At 50.0% G+C, this 19,357-nt stretch overlaps 1 protein-coding gene across 2 annotated transcripts in view; it reads left to right on the forward strand.

Annotated features, from left to right (window-relative positions):
• ALKBH6 (alkB homolog 6, nucleotide demethylase) overlaps positions 1–19,357 on the forward strand; it is a 78,978-nt gene that overhangs the window by 49,997 nt on the left and 9,624 nt on the right. For both annotated transcript variants that reach the window (XM_078661108.1, XM_078661109.1), the window contains one exon: positions 8,405–8,556. In XM_078661108.1, the coding sequence (XP_078517234.1) occupies positions 8,405–8,556 (152 nt within the window). The remainder of the gene's footprint in view (positions 1–8,404; positions 8,557–19,357) is intronic.

Here is a 19,357-nt window from a genome sequence, read left to right on the forward strand (position 1 = left end):
TCATGTTTATTAATTGTAATAAATACAGCCTGAAAATTGTTATAATCTCTAATGCAAGAGTGTTGTTAGTTGTCTCTGTGATTCCAGTGGCAAAATTCCCACCTCTCAGTGGGGGTGTGGGTAAACTTGAATAGGTCTCTGTATGGTCCCCCACCTGTCATATTATGTTAGTGCTATGTCAAGTATTCAGCAGCCCAGTGCAGCCGTTGACCAGAGGGCCACACAGAAAGATCAGGGGGGTGCATGCACCCCCCGGGCCGTACTTTCTGTATCACTGCTCTACACCATTGCTTTCAACGACACTTTACTCTGCACCACTGTACACCACTGCACTCTGTACCAATGCACTTTACACCACTCTACATCACTGCACTCTACGACATTCTACTCTGCACCACTACACTCTCTGCTACTTTACTCCATGCCACTCTACTCTGCACCACTCTACCGTGCACCACTCTACGCCACTGCACTCTACACCAATGTACTTCATGCCAGTCTAATCTACTGTGCACCACTGCACGCAATGCCACTTCACTCTATCCCTCTCTACTTTACTCTGCACGACTCTACACTATGCTATTGCACGCTGCCCCACTCTGCTATGCACCACTGCACTCTATACCACTCCAGTCTAGACCACTCAACTCTGCACCACTCCATGCTGTAACACTGCACTCTACACCAATGCACTCTACGCCACTACTCTATACCACTCCACTCTAGCCTGCCCCACACCACTGCACTCTACTCTGAAACAATGTAATCTATGCCACTGCACTCTATTACACTGCACTTTCTGCCACTCTACTCCACTCTGTGCCACGCCGCTCTATGCCAGCAATTAACATTGTGCCACTCTACGCCATTGTGCTCTATGCCACTACTCTATGCCATTGCACTCTAACCCGCACAACTCCACTTCACTCTGCAATCTTTACTGTACCACTGCACTCTACGCCACTCTAGTCTGCGCCACTCCACTCTACGTCACAGCACTCTATGCTGCGCCACTCTATGCCACTGCTCTGTATGCTATGCCACTCTACTCTAAACCACTGCAGTCTATGCTAGTTCACTCTACATGGCTTTGCTAAAAAAACGAATGCACCCTACGCCACTGTACCTATGTCAGCTTCTTGAATCACTGCACTTTACACCATTATACTCTACAAAATTCTACTCTATGCCACTGCACGCTACATCACTCTACACCATTGCACTCTACGTTTCTCTAATCTTCTCTGCACCACTATACTCTATGCCACTGCTCTCTGCTCCACTCTACGACATTCTACTGCACTCTACGCCACTGCACCACTGTACTCTATGGTAATGCACTCAACACCACTCTACTCTGCATCACTCCTCTCTATGCCCCTGCACTCTACCCTGCACCACTCCACTCTGCACCACTCTGCACCACTCCACTCTTTGCCACTTCACTCTACATCACTCTACTCTTCAACACTGCTCTCTCCGCCACTCCACTCTGCATTGCTCCACTCTATGCCACACCACCTAAAGCCACTCTAATCTATTCTGCACCACTGCACTCTGCGCCTTTGTACTCCATACTCTACTCTAAAACAATCTATTCTATGTCACTGCAGTCTACGCCACTCTATTCCACTCTGAACCACTCCACTACGCCACTCTTTATGCACACTACTACACTCAATGCCACTCCACTCTACACCAGTGCTTTCTACACCACTTTAGCCAAACCAATCCACTCTATGCCAATCTACTCTGCACCACTGCCCTGTAAGCCACTATACTCTACACCATTGCACTCTGACACTTTACTGTGCACCACTCTACGTCACTGCACTCTATGCCAATGCATCTACGACACTCCACTCTGCAGCACTGCACTGTCTGCTACTGAACCCTACCCCACTCTACTCTGCGCCACTTTAGTCTATCCCACTGCACTCTACTCTGCACCACTCTACGCCACTCTGCTGCACTCTACGCCAATGCGCCCTGTGCCACTCTAATGGACTGTGTACCACTGCACTCTACTATGCACCAATCTACTCTTTGCAAATGCACTTTACCCCACTCTACTATGTACCAATGCACTTTTTGCCTCTGCACCACTCCACCCCACTCTACGTCACTCCACTCTGCAACACTGCACTCTATGCCACTACTACATACCACTCCACTCTACCCTGCACCACTCCACTCTACACCACTTCACTCTACTCTGAAACAATCTACTCTATGCCACTGCATTGTATCTCACTGCACAATACGCCCCTCTACTCTGCAACACTCCACTTGATGCCACTGCAATCAACGCTGCACCACTCTACTCTATGCCACTGTGCTCTACCCTGCACCACTACACTCTGAAACAATCTATTCAACGCCACTGACTCTACGCCACTCTACTCCACCATACGCTGCGCCACTCCACGCTTCTAAAAAAAAGCACAAAATTGACCCTGCACCCGAGAAACACAAGTAATCTATCTTTTAACAGCAGTGTTGCATCATATTTCAAAGGCAAAACATAATATAGAACAAATAGCTTCCCAATTAAAAGACCAAACGATGATGTTTTTGATTGTAGAAAACGCTATCCTTTTTATTCCCAAATTATTTATTCTTAGAAGACACAACAAAATTGCTCGCCAACGCGTTTCATCCTTCTTGGGACTTCTTCAGGGCTCAAGCAGGTTCCTTTAATTGTTGATGTTTATTCTGTAGACGGTTTAGGTAAATTATTTTAATCAACAAAAGGCATGTGGTGTGTCTTAGGTCAATGTTATACCTATATGAGCAGATAGCGTCAACAGGGCATCATGTAACCCATCATTTAGATGTAAAGATTTGGGCGTAGGTGTATCCCTCCACCCGTATACGGGTGTCTGGTTCAAAACAATTTCAGAGACTTTCACTCCACACTTCTGCAGGCTATGCTATGCAACTGTACTCTAAACCACTGCATTCTATGCCAATGCGCTCTACACCACTTTGCTTCAAACCAGTGCACCCTACACCACTGCACCTACAAGAACTACTTTGCATCACTGCGCTTTATGCCACTATACTCTTCAACATTCTACTCTATGCCACTGCATGCAACGTCACTTTACACCATTGCACTATAGGTCACTGCACTCTAGGTCACTGCCGTCTACTCTGCACCACTGTACTCTCTATCACTGCACTCTGCACCACTCTACGAGAGGGTGCTGCTTCTTTCTGCTGCTCAAGTAGATGTTCCACTCGAGCGCCAGCTTCCTCAACGCAAATGAAGTTTTCTCAATGCGAGCGTAAGCAACCATCCGCAACCACCCACGTTGAAAAATCTCGCTGGGAGGTGGTCTTGAGTAAGATTTTCCTCGCTCACCAACTTAACGTTGGCAAGCGCGAGCAAGGAAAAAATTAGGCTTCGCAGACATTTTAGATCCTTGCTCAGTAAGCGGAGTGTGGAGTGGGAAAAACTCAGCCGGCGGAGCTGAATTTCACACCCAGGCCTGATTTAGAGTTTGGCAGACAAGTGCTCTGACGACTATTTTGTTCGTCTTTTAAGCGTGGTATAACTTCATGTACTTGTAATAAGGCAGGCAGATATCCGTCATGTTTGTGACAGAATACCCACCCGCCTAACTTTGAATCAGGTCCTAAGTAAGTTGAATTGATTCACAGACGACATTAGCTTTCCAGAATAATATTCAAAGGAAATTCAAGGCTAGCAAAGTGTAATCCTGAATTGTACAGTATTTATTACTTGTGATAACTCTGTAATCACATTCTAAAGACAACAGACGCCTTAGGTTTTCAGACTGATTTCTATCCGATCACCTCCTACGGTACTTGAATTCAAATTTATGAAATGCTGGGACTCTGAGAAATAATCAGGGGCAATGGTATATCCGCAGTAGAAGGGTAAACAATCGCAAGGAAGTCTTGAAGAGCGACCAAGCACATTTCTCTATCAAGTCAGGGGTATTTGAGGAGCAAATTGCGCTCGGGTCTCAAGATGTAAAGAAGAATAGTGGTTATTTTGGGTTTTAGTTGTGAAGATGAATTCTTGGTTTCAAGGAAAAATAAATGGAACCACACTGGGCTGAAAGAGTAACGAAATGTACTAAATTATCAATATAAATACACTATAAGTAAAGAAAAGCCCCACATTTAACATATTGAAAAAACGTTTAATAATTTGTGCAAAGAAAGATGCTACGTCAAAGTGTAAGGTGACACCACTGTGCAAGAATGTATCAAAGATTTGATAGCAGTAATAGAAGGTTTAATGTTCGAATTAAAATACAATGGCTCTCAGAAGTTATATATCAAGAGACCAAGGAAAATGGAAGGAAGCAGAAGGTGGAATGATAACCCACACTCAAAATGTTGATGTTCTGACCTTAAGAATTATTTAAAAGGGTCATCATCTGGATGGAGTCAATGACAATTAGAAGTAGAAACCCTATAAGGTAATTAAAAATAATGAGCCGTGTAGTACTTTGAATGTAGCCACCAGATGCAGTGTATCCAATAGATATTATTTTGCGGTTTCCTTCCTGTGCTCTTGAGATGGACTGAAGTTTTGAACAAGGGTAAGAGATGTTGTGTCCCTGACAGCTGTGGTTTTTGTAGAATTAGTGGTCAGGAACAGCTCTTACAACTTCCTGTGTTATTGCTCTTGCCTCATTTACCTTTAAAGCGAAGGAGGCTAAACAAAAGTTTATTGGGAAGATTGTCCATTAAACATACTAAAACAATGGAGCAACCGTACAATATAAAAACATCTATGTTATTTGGTATTTATAAAGCGCACGGCTACTCCCAAGAGTGTCCTGGCATGAAGAGAAAAACCACGTAACAGCTAACAGAAGAACACCCAAAGCAGAAACTGTCTAGGACCTGAAGTTGAAAAAGCCATGCTTTTAATTTCCTCCTAAAAGTAAGGAGGTCCTGAACATGTCTATGTTATGTTATGTTAGGTGAGATTTATAGAGCGCACTGACACCAAAGGTTTCCTGGCGCTGTGAGACAGAGTGAATGAAGGAGAAACATGAGTGGCGGGGTTTTAACCAAGAGGGGGGAAGAGGTGGGTTTTAAGCAATTTCCCGAAGTTGAGGAGAGAGAGGGTGGATTTGATGGATAGAGGGAGGAGATTCCAAAGTCCGGGAGCCAGGTGGGAGAAGCGGCGGCCACCGAATTTCTTGGTTTTGATTTTGGGGGAGACTAGAAGATGAAGGTGGGCTGATCGAAGATTGCGCATTGGTTGATGGGGAGTGATTAGAGATTTGAGGAACGCGGGGCCGGGACAGTGGAGGGCCTTGAATGTAAGGCAGGCCACTTTGAAAGCTACCCTTTGGCCTATTGGGAGCCAGTGCAATCGGTGAAGTAAAGGTTTGGCCGATTGCCATCTGGGGGTTTTGTGAATGAGTCGGGCCGCTTGGTTCTGAACCACCTGAAGGCGGTGTAACAGGGATTGTGGGAGACCGTGGTAGAGGGAGTTGGAAAAGTCCAGCCGAGAAAGCACAAGTGCAATGACAACTTGGGTAAGTGCGGTGGATGGGAGTAGGTGGCGAACTTTGCGGATCTTCCGGAGCTGGTACATGCAGGATGAGATTACCGCACCCACTTGGGCTTTGAGGGACAGTTCTGTGTCGATAATCACTCCCAGACTCTTCACTGATTTGACCGGAACTGGGGGGTAGCCGAGCTCCGCGGGCCAGAACTGCGGGCCCCAATGGGCATGACTGAGGCCAGGAAGGAGGAGCTCGGTTTTCCCGGGGTTTAACTTCAATTGGTTTTGGTTCATCCAATGTTGGATATGGATCATAACTGCATGGAAAGTTTTGATGGCAGAGGGTGAATTGAGCGGGAGGATAAGCTGTAAATCGTCAGCGTAATTATAGACGATGATGTCCCATTTCTGGAGAGAGTGGATCAAGGGCTGGAGGTATAAGTTAAATAGAAGCGGTGAGAGGGAGGAGCCCTGGGGGACTCCACAAGTCGTGGGGGTTTTAGCTGCCGTGAAGGAGCCCAGACGAACAGCCTGAGTTCTGCCTGTTAGGAAGGACTCAATCCACTTAAAGGCGGAGCCATGGATGCCTGCCTGTCTGACACGGTGGAGAAGAATGTTGTGGTCCACCGTGTCGAACGCGGCCGACAGGTCCAGAAGCACGAGGGCTTGGGGAGACCCCGCGTCCGCGTTCCTCCTGAGTGTGTCCAGAACTGCCAAGATGACGGCCTCAGTGGAGTGGGCAGGTCTGAAGCCAGCTTGGTTGGGTTCGAGGTGACATGAGGATTCGATGAAATTTGACAAGCATCGGGTGACGTGGGCCTCCATTAATTTCGAGAAGTAGGGAAGGAGGGAAATGGGGCGGAAGTTCGATGGTTCCAGGGGGTCGGCGCCAGGTTTTTTGAGGAGGGGCACAAGAGTGGCCTCCTTAAGAGAACCAGGAACAATGCCACTGCTGAGCGAGCCATTCAGCAGGGGTAGGATACAATCAGGTAGATTGAGGCAGATACTCCGCAGGACAGATGGCGGACAGCAATCGTTAGGGGAGCCGGTTCTCACTCGCGTAGCGAGTTCTGCTAATGAGATGGGGTTGAGGGTGGGGAAGATGGACAAGGTAGAGGTGTTGTCGGTGAGGGTGTCCAAAGGGAGTAGCTGGGGTGGGGGAGGTATAGAGTTTTTGATTTTTGTGATCTTTTCCATGAAAAAGAGGTTGAGGGTGTTACATGCCTCTTGAGTGGGGGTCTGGACGGGGAGAGTTCTATCATCCGTGGTCAGCTCCACGGATGATGGAAGAGAGAGAGGGAGGCTATTCCAGAGACGAGAGGCCACAGTTTAAAAGGATCATCCCCCTACCCGGGAAAGCAGGACCTTGGGAGTAGAGGTCAAAAGCTGAGCAGAGGACCTCATGGTACGTTGAGGGGTATAGTGTTGAAATCTTCCCCTAAGGTAAGGGTCTCCTATCTGATGAAAGGCTTTAAAGACCAAAACGAACGCTTTAAAATTGATTCTTTTTCGAACCAGATGCCAATGCAAGGAAAACAGAAGATGGATCGTGCGTGTTCTAGGTCCTGCCAGAAAGATGGCCCTGGCTGCCACATTCTGGACCACCTGCAATCGGCCTAGTAAGTAGTCCGGGAGTCCCAGGTACAGGGAGTTTACATAGTCCAGTCTCGAGACCACCAAGGCCTGGACTACCGTTTTCCTGTGAGAAACTGGGAGCAGGGGGAGAAAGTTCCTCAGCATTCTCAAAACCCCAAAACAGGTGCCGGCCACCGATTGGATCTGAACCTTCATAGAGAGGGCAGCATCCAATCTGACCCCAAGATTTTTCACGGTGGTAACTGAAGATGTGGGGGGAGACATATCCTGCAGCCACCATTTGTACCATGCTTCACAAGGACGTGAGCCGAAGAAGATAATCTCTGACTTTTCAGAGTTGCACTTCAGTTGGTTTTGTCTAAGCCAAGTTAAAACCTCTGAGAGACATGTGTTGATCACATTGCCCTTGTACTCAGCCCCCTTCTCGCAAGTGAAGAACAATTGCGTGTCGTCCGCATACAATGCTCTATCTTCCCCGAATTTCTCGGCGAGAAGTGCAAGAGGGGCCATATACAAATTGAACAGTGTTGGGCTCAAAATTGAGCCCTGTGGGACCCCGACATTTGTGGGAGGGATTTCAGCAGCGAAAGGAGGGGACCAGATAGTTTGTAAACAGTTGTTTAAGAATGAAGTGAACCATCCTAATACCGTGCCTCCGATACCGCCCTCCACAATTCTTTGCAATAGTCTATTGTGGGGCACGGTATCGAAGGCCGCGGAAAGATCCAACAACACCAAAACCGCATTGCCTCCCCTATCCATAGTAGCTTTTATAGTTTCTGTGATTTCCATGCTGAAATTAGCTCTGAAACCCGACTGACTCGGGTGCAGAAGATGGTTGGCCTCCACGTAGTTCGTGGTGACTGTGTTGGCATATTTCTCCATAACCATGGAGAAGAAAGGCAGCAGGGATATAGGCCTGTAGTTACCGGCAACCTCTGAGTCAGCTGTGGGTTTCTTTAAAAGAGGGAGAATGTTTGCATGTTTCCAGGTTTGCGCCATGTGCCCCTCACGCAGGGCGGTGTTCAAAATCAAATTCACAGCAGGGTTTATCACTTCTGCAATCTAGCAGCCCAAATCCTCCATACCAGCACATCCTATTCAAACCAATTCTTAAAATTTAGTTTGAAAGCTAATATAAAATGTGCATTTCCAACTGCCTCATCGAAATAACGCATTTCAGACAACAACTTCAACGCTTTCAACCTTTGGAATGTTTGATCATTTACCTTTATTTCTACCGCATCTGCAACCTAAATGCGATGCTCCATAATTTTCTTTCACTCCTTCTTTATCTAATTCTAATAGGTGGTTTACCACACCCCAGAGGGATGCTGGCTGAAAGCCTGCCCGATTGGCTACAGAAGTATGCAGAGAAAATCTCATCCTTTGGCTTGTTTGATGGAAAAGTGGCGAACCACGTGCTGGTGAATGAGTATCGCCCTGGCGAGGGGATTATGGTAACTTCAGGGATTTCTGTGTCTTATATTCATTCTTTTCATGGGGTTGCTACTCTAGCTGGGAAAAACGAACCAAGAAGTAGAATGTAACAATGTTAGAGATAGGTCTGTTTCTTTGAAAAGTGGAGCTGTGACAGCGGGTCTGATAGTATATAGCACAATGCCAAAGTTTCGCTTTATCCAATTTATTTTCTTTTTTTTTTAGGGCTGACTCACAGGTTTAAAAAAGCTACTGCTTATTTTAGGGCTTTAGGTTTTTTTAGGACGTAGATATTCCTGAGGTTGTTCAAGAATCATAAATGTATGCGAGGGCCTGTACTTAGCAAAGATGGCATGATATCTTTTTTTTTTTAAATTCTTTATTGTCAGGAGAGTAGAAGAGATATACATATCGACATGTTGTAGTTGAAGCGACATAACAGTAATATGATCCCCCGGTGGGGAAAGGATTTAACACAGATTGTATCAACAATTATCATTTCCATGTAAGGCCCAGTAGTTAAGAAGTGAATAGACAGACATATGTATCACATGGTCCAATGTTACCCCTTCTTCTTAACGCCCACCCCGCCCATACTTTTTCGATTCAGTAGGCTGACTTCCCCCACACATGGTATTAGCGGGGACATATCAGAATAAAGAAAACAAATCTAAAAAACCCAACAACGGTCATCAGTTTACCAATACTTGTGCACGGTCATATACACTATCCCACATGCTTACACATTCAGCATTTCGTCTGCAATAGCGGTGCACGCCCTCCGCCCCCCGGCCCCCCCCCCCGTTTATGCTAACATCTCTATAGCCACTAGTCCTCGTCTTCCCCTGAGTCTGAGTCCTCACCCTCCGGCAATGCCTCACATGGGTCACCCCTATATGCGTTCCATGGCATCCACACCCGATTCCATTTGCGGGGGCAGGCTCTTAATACATATACTGCTCTCTCCTTTACCATGAGAAGGTCCATGTTTCTTATCCACCCTGCCACCGTCGGCAATTCTGGAGCGCCCCACTTCTGTGCAATGTTTCGTTTGGCCACTGTCACCGCTAGGGTGACCCACAGTTGTCCATACCTGTTTAAGTCTGTAGGGTCCCAAATGTTCAACAGGCATTTACGAGGTTCCGGCAGGACAGAAACATTGATGGCCTGAGAGACTGTGCGCATAATCTGACGCCATAGTTCCCTGATTTGTGGACATTCCCATAACGTGTGTAGGAGAGTCCCTTCCTCCCCGCATCCCCTGAGGCAGTATGGGTGTGGTGCTCTCTGTATTTTGTGGAGTAACGTGCGAGTGTAGTAGGTGCGGTGTAGTACCTTGAGTTGCACCAGGCGGAATCTGGCTGATATGCCCACTTCCCTCGGCGAGGCCAATGCCTCATTCCACTCCGTTTCATCCATGTTGCCCAGTTCGTCCACCCATTTCTCCTTAAGTTTGTGTGTGGGATCCGGCATGTTGTTAATCAATTTTTTGTACGTGAGTGAGGTCGCTTTTTGCTCCATGAATTCGGTGAGCAGCCTATCCTCAAGTGGCGATGATTCTGGGAGTGTGGTGTCTGGTGGGATCGCCTGTAGTAGTGCATGCCGGATTTGTACATAGCGGTATGTTTCAGTGGGCCCCAGGCCGTATTGTTGCTGGAGGTGCTGGAAGGGAATAACCGTGCCTTTGTCCCAGAGGTCCCCAACTACCGAGATCCCTATGTCGTCCCACCTCGCAAATCCCTTACAGGTCCGTAGGTTACCCAGTGTTTTAGTGTCCCATAGTGGGGTCAGCCTGGTGATTTTACCCTTCCACCCTAGGCGTGATTGTGCCGCATGCCAGATTGTCGCTGTGTGGAATGTTGGGCCTAGTAGGGTCTTTACCTGCGGGTAGTTGTACAGCACCGAGAGCATGCCCTCAGTCCCCAGTTGCGACCAGTCCGCCTGGTATGCGGGGTCGTTCCGTGAAACGTGAATCCAATGATTAATAACTTTAAGCTGTGACGCCCAGTAATATAGTTGGAGATTGGGTAATGCAATACCCCCCTCGTACCAGCTCTTCACCAGTTTTGCCTGCGCTATCCGCGCCGGACCATTACCCCACAACAGGCTGGAGACCAATGCCGCTACCCGTCTAAAATACTGTGGGTTAACCACATAAGGGGAGTTTTCTAGCACATACAAAAATCTCGGGAGAGCCATCATTTTATAGAGCGCCGCGCGCCCTAGGAGGGTCAGCGGCAGCGTCGCCCAGTATTGGACATCAGCACGCAATCTCTGCAGAGGCGGCTGCAGGTTTTCGATATAAAACTGTTTAGAGTCCTTCGTCACATAAATACCTAAGTACTTAAAGGAGGAGGCGGTTATTGTGAGAGGACAGTTAGCCGGCAACACCGGAGCCGGGCCAGTAAGGACATAGAGTATAGACTTGGACCAGTTCAGGGTATATCCCGAGGCCCTGCCGTGTTCATCGCAGATTGCCAGTAGGGCGGGGACCCCCTCAGTTGGGCCGGTCATGTATACTAACATGTCGTCGGCGTACAAGGAGACTTTGTCTTCCCGCCCGTCGCTCCAAGTGAGTCCCCGAAACAACGGCGTCGATCTAAGCAGGATTGCCAGTGGCTCCAGTACTATCGCAAACAACAGGGGCGACAGCGGGCACCCCTGCCTAGTTCCCCTCCCCAGTGGAAAGGTCGAGGACATGCGTCCATTTGCAACCACCTGTGCCATCGGTTGGGCGTAGAGCAGTCGCACCCATGCCATATACTGGGGCCCGAATCCCATGCGGGCCAGGACAGCAAAAAGGTATTCCCACTCCACCAAGTCAAATGCCATTTTAGCATCCAGGGAAAGTATCACAGCCTGCTCCGTAAGAAGATGCGCCTGCGCCAGTACCCCATGGACCCTCCGTAGATTTAGCGCTGTGCTTCTGTGCGGCATAAATCCCGATTGGTCAGGGTGTATTAGGGTACTCAGATGTTTGGTCAGGCGACTGGCCAGGAGCTTCGCCAGTACCTTTGCTTCTGTGTTGAGCAGTGAGATGGGTCGGTATGAGGCACTGTCTGTCGGTGGCTTGGTTGGTTTGGGGATGGCCACAATGGTGGCCGTGCGTTGATCGAGTGGAAGCAGCGCCTGTTTTGCGCTGTCGTTATACATGTCTAAGAGGGGCTTGGCCAGCACAGAGTCCATCGCCTTATACCACTCCACAGGAATTCCGTTTGGGCCCAGGGCCTTGCCCGACTGCAGCGCCTGTATTGCCAACTGGACCTCCCCCTCTGTCAGATCTGCATCAAGTTCCTGCTGTGCTTCAGGTGCGAGCACGGGGACAGGGATGTGATCAAGTGATTCTGTGGCCTCCCGCTCAGTGACTGGCCGCGTCGGTGTGTAGATCCCCTGGAAGTGGCGAGCTAGAGTCTGGATTATTTGTTCCGGGTGAGTTTGCAGCACGCCGGCCGCATCGTAGAGCCCGTGTATCCCCTTGTTACTGCCCCCTCGTTTGTCCAGCCATGCCAGCATCCTCCCCGCCTTATCTCCCACATCATAGATTCTGTGCGCCGTGCTCGCGAGGTGTCCTTTGGTGATCACAGTGAGGTGTGCCTGGTGCTGCTGCTGACGGAGCTGTAGTTCATGAAGCGTCTCAGGGGTGGGGTCTGCCATATGCGCAGTGTTTGCCGTGTGTAATGCTAATTCCAAATTGGCCAGTGTAGCCCTAGACTCCCTTTTATGCCCAGTAATGGCAGATATGGACGCCCCTCTGAGGACCGTCTTGTAAGCCTCCCACAGAACTGAGGGTGAGGTGACCGACCCCGTGTTCTCAGTAAAATAGTGTGTGGTGGTTAACTTGAGTTTTTTCCTAATGGCGGGGACCTGCAGATAATTGGGATAGATCGGGTACAGCCTACCCCGTTTACAATCTTTGGTAGAAACGTGAAGGGAGACCGGGGAGTGATCGGAGATTCCTCGTGGGAGAATAGCAATACTATCCACAGAGCTCAGTCCAACCCCTAGAAAGAAGAAGTAGTCAATACGTGCGAGGCTATTGTGGGGTGCAGAGTAGTGTGTGTATTGCTGCGCTGTAGGGTTCAGGTGACGCCAGACGTCTTCGAGGCCCATAGCTGACAAGAATCCCGGAAGTGTGGCCGACCCTCTCTGGCGATCCCGCTGGGGAAAAGTGTCCAGCAGGGGGTCTGCGATGGCATTGAAGTCTCCCCCCAGGATCATGTCCCCCTCTGGGAGATTAATAAGGAATTGGCTAAGCGCCGGCAAGGCTGTAGCATGCAGTGCTGGGGGGATGTATACAGATATCACATTCAAGGCCCTCCCCTCCCACTGGCCTGAGAGTGCTGCGAACCGTCCCTGATCATCTGTCTTGTGGCCCGTGACCAAGAAGGGGGAATTGTTTCTGAGGAGTATCCCGGTGCCCCTGGAACCTGAGGTAAACTCCGAGTGTACTGCCATGGTGTACCCACGCCTGTTCAGAGCCCTACAGGTGGTCCCTGCCAGATGTGTTTCTTGCAGCAGCACTAGGTCTGATCGAGTACGTTTAACAGTTTGCAGCACCAGACCCCGTTTAATCTTGTCCCCCAACCCCCTGACATTCCATGTAAGGAGCCCCAGTGGGGGGACCAATGTCGTTACAGGGGCACCCAATGCGGGTGTAGCTCGATCATGTCGTGCCATTTGAGTGTATGAACCGTGTGATCCATGTTCAGCAGGATGAGGACGCCAGAACGCGGAGGCGTCGCACGCCGCCCATAGTGAGTAGTGTTTCCGTGCCTTGTAAGATTGCAAGGATGATGACCATAAAACTTAACTTTAACTTGAACCTCGTAACTCCCATCCCTCCACCCCCTCCCTGCTCCCCTGCACCACGGACGAGTTCCCGCCCGCATCCCCAACTTGGCAGAGTGCTTTTGTCCCCCCCCTATCTAGTCTTACTTGCTTGTGGGGTTGGCGAGTCCCCTACAGGCTCCGGCCAAAACCTGCCCTACTCAGTTCCATCGGCCCAAGGTCCCACGGGCTGTGTCCAAATCTTGGTGCTTCCAGTGTAGCCATTTAGCCCGTGCTAGGCTGACCTGAGTCAAACGGGTCCCTCTCGAGATCAGATTCCAGGCCCCCGGCCGCGCCCTGCTCATTGGCCGGGCTGGCCGCACGGTGTTCCGGCGTCTTCACAGTACGGCGGTCCTGGCGGTCTTTATGTGGGCGGTGAGGCTTGCCCGCCGGTCTCCAGCCATCCAGCCATTCCCGTGCCACCTCAGGATTGTCGAAGAACCATGTCCTCCCCTCGGCCACAATCCGCAGTTTGGCGGGGAAGAGCATTGAATAGGGTAGTTCCCTGTCTCGCAGCGTCTTCTTGACTTCATTAAAGGATTTTCGACGCCTGGCCACCTCGGCCGTGTAGTCTGGGAAGAAAGCCAGCGTGGAGTTCAGGATTTTCACCGGTGGCGCCACCCTGGCCGCCTGCAAAATGGCGTCCCTGTCCCTGAAGTTGAAGAGCCTGGCCAGCACCGGCCGCGGCATGGCCCCCGGTTTGGGCGTACCCCCCGGGACCCGATGAGCCCTCTCGATGGAGAAGAAGGCGGACAGGCCTTTAGGTTGCAGTTTGGTCTTAATGAGGTCTTCGATGTACAGGTCCATGGCCCCCTTCCCTTCCGATTCTGGAAGGCCTAGGATGCGGACGTTATTTCTTCTCGAGCGTCCTTCCTGGTCATCCAGTTTTTCTTGTAGTTGTTTAGTGGTCCTTTCTAGTCGCTCCATCGCCACCTGAAGGTCTGAAGTGTCTTCAATGAGGGATTTCGTGACCACCTCCACTTGCGACACCCTCTCCGACATTTTCTTAAAATCTGCTCGTAGCAGGTTCACCTCAGTGGAGATGGTGCCCACCGTCGCCTGGACGTCGGTAAGAGTTCTCATTATGGCTTCCAGCGTGACTTTTCCAGTGCCATTGGCGTCGGAGGAGGCACCGGCGGAGTGCCGGCCAGGTCCCTGTGAGTGGCTGTTCTGGGCGTAGGCAAATTTATCAAGCTTCGCTTGCGTCGTTGTCACGCTCCTCGTGTTTTTGCCCGTCATGTTGGCTTGCTTGGGTTGACAGTGTCCGGTCCTTCAATTGTCCCCGGCCCGGCCACTTACTGTGTAGGCCCTCCCCTTGGCGGTTGCCGTCGGAGCAGCCGGCAGAGGAGCAGGAGCCGCAGGGCCCAGGTCGATCCCGGCCTGAAGTGTAGCCTTATTGTGACTGCCGTCGGAGTTAGCAGAAGGGTTCCCGCGGTGCTGTTGGGGGTGTGTGCATCTCTCGCACACCGCACTGTTTCCCCGCTCCACGTGGATTGCGCCGCCTGCTCGGGCTGTAATGGGTAGCCGGGGACCGGTGCCCTTGCGTTGTACTCGGCCCCCTCAGCCCAACGGTGGTCCGGAGTAATGTTCAGTGCCGCGGGGGGGCTGCGTCGACCCAGGCGTCCTCCGCCCTACCCTGCCGTGTTTGTCTGGGCGTCCGCCCGGCAGCGCAGATCCAGCACTGCTTCGACGTTGTGCGGGGCCTCCCTCGCCCCTGAGATCTTGAAGTCTTGGCTCAGGGGGACCGGAGGTCGCTCCCAAGTGCAGCGGGATGAGAGCGCTGTGGCGGAACTTGGCGCCAGGCGGAGAGAAGCGGGTGCCGGCCGAGGCCGACTTCTTCCGGCTGGGCAAGGTGCGCTTCCGGTCGGCCTGCCCCCGTACTTTAGGCCGGTGCTGCTGAGTTGTCTTAGGCCTCGTTCCGCTGTCGGCGGATGGAGCACTTCCCGGCGTCGGATTTGCGCCAGGGGCGGCTCGATGTGTGCCGCTCGGTTCCCGGAGCCGATTTCACCCCTTCAGGCAGGTTAGTAAACGGATGTGCATGCGGATTATTGCGCGGGCCGGATTGCCTTGCGGAGCTCCCGAGTTAAGCTGCCGCCATGTTCGGCAGTTGGCCACGCCCCCGATGGCATGATATCTTGATCTGAGGTTGTTCGGTGGTGAAACCTTGTCCCATGGTCTAGTTTCTCTCACAATGTATTTGGCGAAGCTAGCTAGGTCTCCGCATACCCTCTTTCACTTAGAAACCCACTTAATGATATTCTGCAGCTGATAGGGACATGGACCAAGCCTACTTGAAAGGTCTCCCCCTCTGACAGGGGATTGATGAAAAACTATGCAATATTGCATGTAATACGGTTCTTTAGAGCCTTAATTTATGTTTACCATTGAAGTCCACTGCATTATTGTTAAGGGAAACACCACACAAGTCAGACAAGTCTTCCTGACCCTGGTAGCTTTCCCCATTAACTATATCCACATCAGCAATCGTAAAACTCAAGATGGTCAGTCAGCCTCTTTGAAATTCACACTCACTACTATTCCAAAAAGTGCTGTGATTAGTATTAGACCAGTAAATCTTCCTAGGTGAATTAACAACAAGACAACCGGCAGTGTCAGAGTTTTAGTAAGGTCGAGAGCTTTATATAAAAAAAACAGTTTCAACATTTTCTCCATGTCTTTTATTTTTTTTATTTTTTTTGCAAAATGTTGTCAATCTAAATTAAAAATAAACAACAAATTAAAACAAAATCTGTGCCACTTACATCTCCATTCCTCCTGATTTTTTCTCTTCCCCATTTGCTTGGTCACTCCTCGCAAACCACTTCCACAACCTTGTCCCATGAGATACCTCTTTATCCTCCCTCTATTGCCTGCTCTTATCCACTCCTCTCACCCTACCTTGCCTCCCAATTCTACTTCTCTCTCACATCTTTCTTTAACAAGTGAGCTGCTAAATGTGTCTCTTGTGGGTAACTAGTTTATATTGACCCTTAATGTTCATAATTTTTCTTACTTTTCACTGTCAGGACATTTCCATTCTCCAACGTTCTTGTACTGCTTCGGTTTTTTCAAGCTATATAAAATGTGAAGATAAATAAATTCCAATTGGCGATTTAATAATGGCTACAATAACACCCTGGCACAGATTGCTGTTTGTGAATGGTACCAGGCTTGTTTTTGCACGTGTTTCCCATTCCTGTAGTAAATAATGGAGAATAGTGATGAAAACATTTTGCATTGATTTAAAATGCAATATTACCAATACTACACACTCTTGCCCACTCAGTTTCCTCGAGGTAGAACCTGGCGGAAGTGGTACCCAATGTAAATGGGAGTGAATGATATGAGGGCTCAATGTCTAATGGCTGTAAAGTGGAAAATCCACATGAAAAAAGTATGTTCCCGACTTTTCACTTTGCGCACAGCTCAGAATGTGGGTGTTAATATTTCAGCCTGCTTGTACTTTGTTTGGGCCAAAGGTCCTCTGTGTGACTTGGTCTGTTTTTCCCTCATTAAGCTCTGCATTCATGTGAGACTTGTGGAGGTACTGTTGAGTATCTGTCCCTTTGCGAGGATGACTGCTCTCCAGACAGTGTAGTCAACCGAAAATTCTTGCAGGGGCGACAAACATTTTACCTGTACCTCCTTTTTGGATTGCCTTCCGGCTCCCCTAGAAAAAGTTCTGTTTGATGCCCCAAAACAGGGATCCTTTGCCATCATAATGTAAGGGTATATTGAGGGTTATGTGTGTGTATTTGTGTCTCTCTGTGTTTTTGTCGCTGTGTGCCTGTCTCAATCCGTGTTCATCTCAGAGACCGGGCCTTGCATATACCCTTCATCTATCCCCTCTTCCTGACACAGTTTGTCTCTGTTGGTTGACTGGAGGTAGCCAACCAGATCTCCTTGAAGTAGCAGCATTGACCCTGCTAGAGTAAAGCCACCATCATTTTTCATATTTGTAATCAGTACCTCGTTGTGAAATGGCCTCCTTCTCTGGATTCATGCTACATTTTCATAGACCGTTTCACTTCAGTCCCAAGTGGTATTGCCTGGTCTACATCCCTAGCATGGAGGCTGGGTATTTCAGAAGTATACTCCTCCCGCATTGGAAGAGCGCTTCTAAATTTAAAGGGTGCAGCATTCCTGATTGTCATTGTCTGTCCACCAGAAAAGGCCTCTTCAGACAGTACTCTGTTCAGTGTTGGCTCATCAATGAGGAGGTCAAGTACACCATTGCAGAAGAGCAGATACCAAAGAACCAAGAGTGGGGCTGCTGTGGAGCCACCACTCATCCTTCAGACTGGGCCTATGTTGGGAAGTCTGTGGATCTGTGTTGATGTTGGACCTGTGCAGAGACAGAAAGCTATACCTGCCCGCACGAGGAGGCAGAGTGCTCTGGCCAGAAGGAAGTGACCCATCCCATCAAGGATAGCCAAGGCCCAGCTAACTGAAAGAACCTCAGTGGAGGACATCTCCATCTCGATGGAAGTAGATTGCCTTAAAGTCACAAAGCCAGCCAACTTCACAGAGCCTTCAACAGATCTGGGTCAAGGTACTGCTCCATCGTGTTCACGTTTAAGAAGGGTGAGCCTACATCATCCCCAACCATCCCTGTGCTCGATAGGTGCATTTACTGACCTCTTCTGTCGTTTCTGGAAGACTTAAAACCTGTCCTGGCATCTTTGTCCATCATCTGCATCACGTTACTGTGATTATGGAAATGTTGGACGCATTTGTCTAGCTTAAGTTCTTCTGGAGATAATGTGGTTTGAAGCACTGATCATGATCCCTTTGCCACTGGATTTTTCATTGTGGGTGTCCTGGTCAACAGAAATTATTGACTGCGACTGGTGGTTCCTGAAATGCAAACTCACTTTCATGGACCAGCCTAGGTTTCTGCGCATATGCTAAATTAGTATAATGGAAGGGCCTAAACAAACGTCAGGATACCATTTTCAATTGTAGTCAGGCGTTCGGGGCAGAATTACATGCAGCATTTACCATGCAGATGACATTTCCATCCCAACACTTGTAATAAAGCAATTTCCTTTGGGAAAGTAAAGGACTGTCTGGGGATCTCCTGTAAGCTGTAAGCTGTTCTACGTGGGAGTCATAGACAGAGCCTGCCCTTGCTTTTTGAGTGGAGAGAACGCCGGATTATCATCAGCCCCTTGCCGGACCCGCTGCGCGGGTCCCGCTGCGTTGTTGGCGTCTGTGTGGGAGCTGCAGGGCTGCGAGCTGACCCGCAGGGACTCGATATACCAGGAGTCCCTGCGTGAGGTCGAGACCCGCAACACCTGGGTCGCTCTCCCTGCCTGCCCCGCCCTAGCCTCAGCAGATAAGGATCTGCTGCACCGCCCCTCGCTGGGATCTCCTGTAAAGCTGTAAGCTGTTCTACGTGGGAGTCATAGACAGAGCCTGCCCTTGCTTTTTGAGTGGAGAGAACGCCGGATTATCATCAGCCCCTTGCCGGACCCGCTGCGCGGGTCCCGCTGCGTTGTTGGCGTCTGTGTGGGAGCTGCAGGGCTGCGAGCTGACCCGCAGGGACTCGATATACCAGAAGTCCCTGCGTGAGGTCGAGACCTGCAACACCTGGGTCGCTCTCCCTGCCTGCCCCGCCCTCGCCTCAGCAGATAAGGATCTGCTGCACCGCTCCCTCGCTGGGATCTCCTGTAAGCTGTAAGCTGTTCTACGTGGGAGTCATAGACAGAGCCTGCCCTTGCGTTTTGAGTGGAGAGAACGTCGGATTATCATCAGCCCCTTGGTCCCGCTGCGTTGTTGGCGTCTGTGTGGGAGCTGCAGGGCTGCAGGCTGACCCGCAGGGACTCGATATACCAGGAGTCCCTGCGTGAGGTCGAGACCCGCAACATCTGGGTCGCTCTCCCTGCCTGCCCCGCCCCTCGCCTTACCTCGCCCTCATTACTGTTTCAACACAGCTGCGCTGGAGGGCCCGGGGCGAAGCCCGGGCAAAGGGCGGGCCGTCTAAGGCCGAAG

This window comes from Lissotriton helveticus, chromosome 9 (genome assembly GCF_964261635.1).
Source record: "Lissotriton helveticus chromosome 9, aLisHel1.1, whole genome shotgun sequence".
In the NCBI taxonomy this organism is placed as follows: Eukaryota; Metazoa; Chordata; class Amphibia; order Caudata; family Salamandridae; genus Lissotriton; species Lissotriton helveticus.